Below are 8,077 nucleotides of genomic sequence, written 5' to 3'. Positions count from 1 at the left end.
CCCTCTCTCTACACATTTTTGTGAGGTATTGTTTGGAAACATAATGCAAACCATGTTTTATAAAAAAATAATTTTTTTAAAAATTAATTTTTATATATTTTGGATCGTTTTGATGCGCTGATTTTAAAAATAATTTTTAAAAAATAAAAAAAATATTATTTTAATACATTTCGACACATAAAACCACTTTTAAAAACAACTGCAACCATACTCCCAAACAATCACAAATCAATCCTAGATCCACATGACTAATTTGATGTATCCACTTAAAAATTTTATTATTAACATTTAAATCCTAACGAATATTAACATTGTGTAGCCCTCCAACTAATAAAAAAACACATATAGTATTCACCCTTTATAATAACAAATTAATAATTAAACAAAATATAATTTTAAAACCCAGTGTAGGATAATTACACCGGTTAACATAGTGTTAGATCAAGATAATTTTTTTTTTAAAAAATTAATGTATCTTTTATATATATATATATATTAATTCAAACCAATCTAGATCTCATCTAGATTTTAAAACTACAAAACAAAGTAGGTCCACTTTGCAATCTCACCAAGATAAGATAATATTAAATACAGTAACAAAAATAGCAATATTAACCACGTCTTTTTACTACAGTAAAATCAACATTTTTAACCTCGTTTTCTCTACAATTCTCCTCTTCTTTTCTTTTCTCCCCCTTCTCCTATTGGCTCATAGCTCATCAGCTCCTCTTCCTCTCTTTCCTTTACTAGGTTTTCTCGCCATTTCAAATCCAACACGCGTACCCCTCTCGCTCCCCCTCTCTCTTATACATCGACGAGCCTCTCGATCCAAATCTATCAATGAATTAGGGTTCCTATCTCTCTAATTTTTTACGATCTTCGATATTATTGCAGAAGATTAGCTTCAGTTTCCTCTCTCCATATGAATCTGAATTGTGCTACCAAGGAAATGACAGGACTGTCCTTTCCGTTGGATCGAAATCCGCTCGATTCTCCTGCCTCCACTAATCCTCTTCAAAGGTCAGATTTCTGAAGAATTTTGAATTTTTTTTGCATCTGATTGTAGTGATGGTTGACAAGAGCTAGAATTTAGATTAAATTGAAGTTGAAATTGGTAGGGAGGTGAATTTGATTGAATTTTGGTGCTGATTTGGCGTGTATGATTTGTTTTGATGTTTTCAGTGGTAGAAATGCCTTCTGTTTGTTAGTGCAGAGAGAGATTTGTCCGAGAACGAAGCACACACCGAAAAGGCGGTGGAGAGAAGATTCTCATTGGAATTCGAATTCGTCGTCCTCACCTAAAACTGAGCAAGCTAGAGATGCAAAACGCGGTCTTATTTCGTGGTAACGGATGTGCTGTTTTTTTATCTTTTTTAAGAGTTTTGGTTGCTTCACATTTTGGGTTTGTTTTGTGATTTAGGGTTGAGGCGGAGTCGTTGCGGCATTTATCGGCCAAGTATTGCCCGTTGGTGCCTCCTCCAAGGTCGACCATAGCAGCAGCATTTAGTCCTGATGGAAAAACACTTGCTTCTACGCAGTGAGTTTTTTTTCCCACTCTGATTTATTTTCTGGTCATGCGCAACTGGAAGTTGTACTTAGTTCTCTTTGATTTTAATCGCAGTGGTGATCACACGGTGAAGATAATCGATTGTCAAACTGGAAATTGCTTAAAGGTGTTGATGGGTCACCGGAGGACGCCATGGGTGGTAAGTTTGAATTTGGAATTCTTGCAAGGATTTACATATATGGTTGCTCTTTTTCTTTGATTCTTTGTAATTCTGACCAGTTACTCATGAATGAATAATTGGTAAATTGCATGCCTCATTGCAATTATTTGGCATAGGCTCAATTGTGAAGTTTTAGCACTTTCCCCCCCTGCTTCATTGAGATCTCTTGCTAAAAAGTACCAGGAATAAAATATATTCAGTGAACATGCTGATTTTTTTGGTCAGGGCTCTATAACTATCTTTCAGCAGTATATTCAATTAGTGCTATGGTAGTCTAGACAATTTATCAATTACAAGAACTGCATATTCTTAAGGGTTATTGTTCCCCTTTCCTTTTTGTTGCGCAACCAATTCCCATTATCTTTCATATACAATCATAGTTTTGTTGTTGATCTCCGTTCCTTTTCCTTTTCTCCCCATTTATAGGTATTACTTCTTTTCTTTTCTTTTTTATCTCAAATCAAATGCCTTGTCAATGAAAAACTTTTTAAGTTATCTTCTCTATATTAAAGGTCTTAATTTTATAGGTCAGGTTCCACCCACTGCATCCGGAAATTCTTGCAAGTGGAAGCTTGGATTATGAAGTTCGCTTATGGGATGCAAACACATCAGAGTGTATAGGATCTCGTGATTTCTGTAAGTTCAATTTTATGCTTCTATTATTTTTAAGTGCTTTTCTTCTTCTATAGTTGTTGAGCTTGTATGACAAGGTGAATTTGTTTCCCCTCACAGATCGTCCTATTGCTTCCATTGCTTTCCATGCAGAAGGAGAATTGCTGGCTGTTGCATCAGGTCACAAGGTATTTAATATTACATTTACTATAATTCAGTGTGTTTGATTTTTTTTCCTCTCTCTGTTAGAGGATCGTGTTGTGTTGAATTTGTAGTTTAACATGCATTTTGACATTCAATCTCATTTGTCAGTTGTACATATGGCACTACAATAAGAGAGGGGAGGCGTCTTCACCAACCATTGTATTGAGGACTAGGCGTTCTCTTCGAGCAGTGCATTTTCACCCGCACGGGGCTCCATTTCTCTTGACTGCTGAGGTGAATAACTCAAAGGTCACTTATTTGATTATTTACTCATTCTATCGCGCAGGTTACATTTTTGGACTGATATGCAGGTCAATGATCTTGACTCTTCAGATTCCTCGATGACACGGGCAACATCTCCCGGTTACCCGAGATATCCTCCTCCTGCTGTTTTTGTCGCAAATGGTCAGTCCAATGATCGTGTTAGCTTGGCTTCTGAACTACCTCTTGTGTCCTTTCCTTTGCTGTTCGTGCCTTCATTTTCCATAGATGATAGTAGAGTAGATGTTAATAGACATGTCAATTCATGTACAATGCTAGTGGAGTCCTCTACTTCAACCCAGCCTCAAATGGATACAAATGCAGCAGATAGATATGATCCCTTGGTATCTCCCATGGAGACATTTCCTGCAGTCCCTTCTAGTTCATATACCAGTGCAGAAGGTATAGTAAGTAATGCTTTCCCTTCTGGAATGGGAAATGGTGTTTCTAACAGCAGAGAAGATGCCATGGAGACCGATGAAATGCAGTCTGTAGGGGGGAACCCACAAGGAAACTCTGTTAATTTAGAGACCTTTGGTGTTGGTAATAGTGCAACGGATGGAGTACCTGCACATACTTCAGTTAGGCAGCAGTCCACTGATTTTGGGCAACTTCAGCAGTTTCTACCCTCCAGAGACTCCACAAGGTGGGAGCTCCCACCCTTTTTGCAAGGATGGTTAATGGGTCAGAGCCAAGCTGGTGTTCCATCGACACTTCCTCTTAATAGTGGTGGTCATGAACTTTCATCCCAGTATATTGGCCCTTCCTCATTAGCATCTTATCTGTCTACTCAGAATGTGGAAGCTGCAGTGGCTTCTTTAGCAATGCCTGGAAGCACCAGCCTATCTGGGGTTTCTGGGAGATCTAGCTCGCGGCATCGTGTTTCACGCTCCCGGTTCTCTGTGCCTGAATCTGGGGAAAGTGTGGCTCCCATCAATATGCAACACGAGGGTACTGATAATCAGCCCTTATTTAATAGAATCCAATCTGAAATTGCCACGTCATTGGCAGCTGCTGCAGAGTTGCCATGCACCGTAAAGCTTAGAGTGTGGTCACATGACATAGAACATCCTTGTGCTCCACTCAATTCTGATAAATGTCGCTTAACCATACCTCATGCTGTCCTTTGTAGGTATGTTGAAGGCTATGGTTTTTGCCTTTCTTTTTGCTTCTCCTATGATTTTTACTAAACCAATTGGCATGATGGAAATAAAATTTTTGGACTAAAAAGAAATGATCTATTTGTTGATTTCTTACTGCATTCTTTGCTAGCTACAGCATGGATGGGGTGTTTTTTTTGCATCTTTATGTTTAGTGAACATCAAATAACAGCATCAATTTTGTCTCAAGTCATAATGGCCAGCTTGGTCAAGTCTTTTGGTGTTGCATTTTACTAATACATTCTGGCTTGCCTTTTAATATATTCACTTTGTGTGCCTCTGACAACTATTGTTTTTTCAGTGAAATGGGTGCTCATTTTTCACCATGTGGAAGATATTTAGCTGCCTGTGTTGCTTGCATGCTGCCCCATATGGAAGCTGATCCTGGTTTACAAACGCTTGTCCATCAAGATACTGGAACCGCAACTTCTCCTACTCGACACCCAATATCAGCTCACCAAGTTATGTACGAGCTTCGCATATATTCCCTGGAGGAGGCAACGTAAAATTCTAGCCAGCTCTCACTATGCACTTGATTTTTCTTGTTCTTTCATCCAAAGAAGTGATTATCTTATCTGCCAAATTTCTATTTATACAGTTTTGGTTCAGTGCTTGTGTCACGTGCAATTAGGGCTGCTCATTGTTTGACTTCAATCCAGGTCAGTGATCTTTCATGGATGAAAGAAAATGTTGGATGTATATGTTTTCCTCATATTTACTGGTTTATTTCCGTTACAATCAGACCTTTTTCTTTGCAACAAGATGCAAAAAAATTTTGGCCACTTGCTGATTGGGTATCATGTATTGGGCATAATAAGTTCAAATCTTACCTTTCTTCTTTCTGCTGGTTTTCAGCTCATTAGTGTTCCCTTGATTTTTCATTTGCACTCTCAACATACAATCGCATTTAATTTGTAAATGACATGCTGTTGCACTTCTGTTGTGTTAACTGTTAAGCACAGTTGGCTAAAATGGTAACTGAAGGGGAATTTTTGAATTGTAATTCACTGTATGCTCGTCTTTGTGGTGCTAGACACTTCTGGCTAAGTTGATAACAAAAGGACCTTTTGAGCTGTAATTCTGGTCTATCAGTAATGTTTACATCTTTTGTTTTTATTTTTGTCCTTGTTGTCATTAGTTTCTTGTGGGCTGGACTCTGTGAGAGGACAATTTGTGTTCTAGACTTTTGAGATCCTCAATTGCTCTTCATTTGTTTTTGGTAAAGGAAGAAAAAGAACCCTCAGACATGATGCTCTGAGATTTACATGCTGTGACTCAGAGATAACACTATTGAGTACTTATTTTGCAAATATTAGAATATCCAGTCCTGATATACCTTTTCTTTTCTTTTATATACCAGTTTGAATTTGTTCATCTCATGTGTTTGGATTTCTAATTATGTTGTTGTGGATGTTGAGGATCATATGTTTGCTTTTTCATTTACATTTCTGTTTTGGTTTAATATTGCTGTGCATTGTATTTGATGCCATGTTCAGTTCTCACCAACATCTGAGCACATATTACTGGCTTACGGTCGACGCCACGTATCCCTTCTAAAAAGCATTGTCATTGATGGGGAAACAAAATCACCTATTTATACGGTTCTGGAGGTATAAAGTTCATTTTCATGCCCTCTGCCCTTTAATTTTCCTCCGCTTTTTCTTGAGAATTTTCAGTTAGGTGATAGTTATTTGGCGATAAAGTGTCCTTTTCCATATTGATTTATGCTTCATTAATGTAAAAACAACTCAACTCTCTGCTTTATTCACTAACATCGGCATGCTTTAACACTTGTTGCCTGGGCAAGAGCTAATTAACAGAGGTAGCTCTCCTATAAAGCACAAATTTGTTGCTCTGGCAAACATAGTTTGTGATCTGCTGACAGAGAATTGATTGAGATAGTTTTTCTATTTGATAATGAAGGGATGAATCTTGAATAGCAATAAAATCTGGAAGTGATTGTGCTAATAATAGACAAAAACATAGAAATTTGTACTACTGGAAATGGTTTCTTTGAGTGTAAATGTGCCAAGATGATCCTTGATGGGTAATGTATGTGCTTCCAATTAACACCCAGAGCCACGATTGCAATTGCCACAATTATTGAAAACCATGGTTTTGAATTTGGAAAAGAAAAATTCTTTGGAAAAGGAAATTTTAATCCTATTATTTTAGCAGAAAGGGTTATATACCATCTATATTACTTCTGGGAATCTAGTTCTTTTGAGGTTATCGCTGATGGTTGTTTTGCAATTCCATTTCTACTGCAGGCCAGAATTTGGTCTAATCCTCTGTTTCTGTCAATCAGGTTTACAGAGTTTCAGATATGGAACTTGTGAGAGTGCTTCCTAGTGCAGAGGATGAGGTCAATGTCGCTTGTTTTCATCCCTTTGCTGGGGGAGGTCTTGTTTATGGAACCAAGGTTTACATCTCTCTTCGATCATGCTGATCTTATTAGTCTGCACTTTTGAACTGCATAACCGGTTTTGGTGAACTGCAGGAAGGGAAACTTAGAGTCCTCAAGTATGATGGTGCCCATGGTAGTTGTTGTACAGGACCAAGTTACTTTCCTGAAGAGAACATGGCTGAGGTAGAATAGAATGAAAGGTTGCTTTATTTTCTTCTTCTTTTTCATGTTTTAATCTGTCCTTTTATTGACTAGAGGATGACATTTTTCAGTTCCCTGATTTTTTGCATGCTTCCAATTATGAATCTACTCTGGATGGCAGAACCGAGCACCAGTGCAATTACACTTAAAATAAAAAGAAAGCACTATTTGATTATCAAAGTTTTATGCAGTGTCAAATGTAAAAGTGGAAACATGATGTGAAATAAATTTGTTATTAACTAAGGGTCATATCATTTTTTTTGAGATTTTCCCTTTTTTCCCATGCACCCTTTTTCAGCAGCACTGTGATTTGCTACGATACAGTATCAGTCCACCTTTTGAATGCAAATGATCTGGCTAGTTCATGTTGTCTCGTTCACATGTTAGTGTTTACCTCTTGTTAACAGGAACCGGGTTGCCATATAATGGGAAACGTGCTAGGTTGGGTAGCTTTTTTTGTATGACTCTGTTAGTGCATGTCGAGCTTGTTATGTTTTGTCAAGTGCCTTAAATTGTTCATGTTGGTGAGTTCTCTACCTGCTATTTTCTTGTCCCTCGGAGCAAACCAAATACTTTACCCTGTAAAAATAAAATCAGCAATTGTTATCGTGAAAGGAGATTGACCCTGTTTTTCAGTGCCATGGCAAAATTTGAGAACTTTTTTTCCTCCATTGTAGATTGTCGGCGATACAATCCACTGCTTTCAAGAATTTAAGTTATCCGACTTTTGATAGTGTGTAATTTTGTATCTTTTTCTTCATCTCTTTTTTTGTGTCGGTTGCAGGTGCAGACATATGCTCTAGAAGGTTAAAACCCCATGATTACAGTTTGTGCAATCTGTGCAGCTCAGGCCTGGTGGTATTGACTCTGCCACCTTATTTCATTTTTCTATACAACGTAACGAAATTTCAGATTCTGCCCTATCAATGCTCGTACATTTACTGAGGTTCTGCAATGTCTGCTACCATAGGGCCAGAAAGCTCACACCATTGTATACGAGGCAGATGCTTAACATTCGCTGCGCGTCTTGCAGTACCAGATTTGAAGCAGGTTTGACTAACTTCCGGAGTTCTACACTTCCTGATTTCCCCGCACCAGCAAATTGGGAAGTGTATTCTGATTTATGTGCTAAAATGTAAAATATTGTGCCTCAGCAGTATACTAATACAAGTCTGTATGTTTTCCTTTTAATCCTCTACCTTTTCCTTTAATTGCTTATACAAGAAAAAAAAAAAACTTCTTCCTTCAATTGAACTTCTTTTCATTGCCCAAAATGAATTGTTATTTAATAATTAGATGTTGCCCGCTTCAATGGGTGCTGGCTCACGTAGACTTTACCTCTGTCATGTTAGCAGATGAAGGGGACATTTCTCGCACTCAAAAACTATCACAAGGTTGAAACACTTTCATTTTCTTCTACCCTATGATGCCTTTGAGTTATGATTCAAGCAATGATGCATGGCAATCCCCAGTGAAATAAAATACAAGTAATTTCAAAAAACACA

The 8,077-nt window shown here is 37.7% G+C and overlaps 1 protein-coding gene across 3 annotated transcripts; it reads left to right on the top strand.

Annotated features, from left to right (window-relative positions):
* The first annotated feature begins 776 nt into the window (after window positions 1–776).
* LOC118050018 (uncharacterized) lies at window positions 777–7,763 on the top strand. Of its 3 annotated transcripts, XM_035060220.2 has the most exons (16): window positions 777–1,020; window positions 1,183–1,344; window positions 1,421–1,537; window positions 1,622–1,706; window positions 2,255–2,363; window positions 2,460–2,527; window positions 2,652–2,777; window positions 2,855–2,948; window positions 3,084–3,936; window positions 4,266–4,466; window positions 4,563–4,623; window positions 5,461–5,574; window positions 6,273–6,386; window positions 6,465–6,554; window positions 7,357–7,430; window positions 7,543–7,763. In XM_035060220.2, the coding sequence occupies exons 1-15, from the start codon at window positions 923–925 to the stop codon at window positions 7,381–7,383; spliced, it is 2,319 nt and encodes a 772-aa protein (XP_034916111.1). In that variant the 5' UTR covers window positions 777–922; the 3' UTR covers window positions 7,384–7,430; window positions 7,543–7,763. The 3 variants fall into 3 exon arrangements, 2 of the variants coding, with proteins under 2 accessions (XP_034916111.1, XP_034916110.1); XR_004687786.2 differs by having other exon boundaries at window positions 2,855–3,936; window positions 6,465–6,571; XM_035060219.2 differs by having other exon boundaries at window positions 2,855–3,936.
* Window positions 7,764–8,077: the final 314 nt, after the last annotated feature.

This window comes from Populus alba, chromosome 2 (genome assembly GCF_005239225.2).
Source record: "Populus alba chromosome 2, ASM523922v2, whole genome shotgun sequence".
NCBI classification, from domain to species: Eukaryota; Viridiplantae; Streptophyta; class Magnoliopsida; order Malpighiales; family Salicaceae; genus Populus; species Populus alba.
This window is presented reverse-complemented; position numbering and strand designations above follow the sequence as displayed.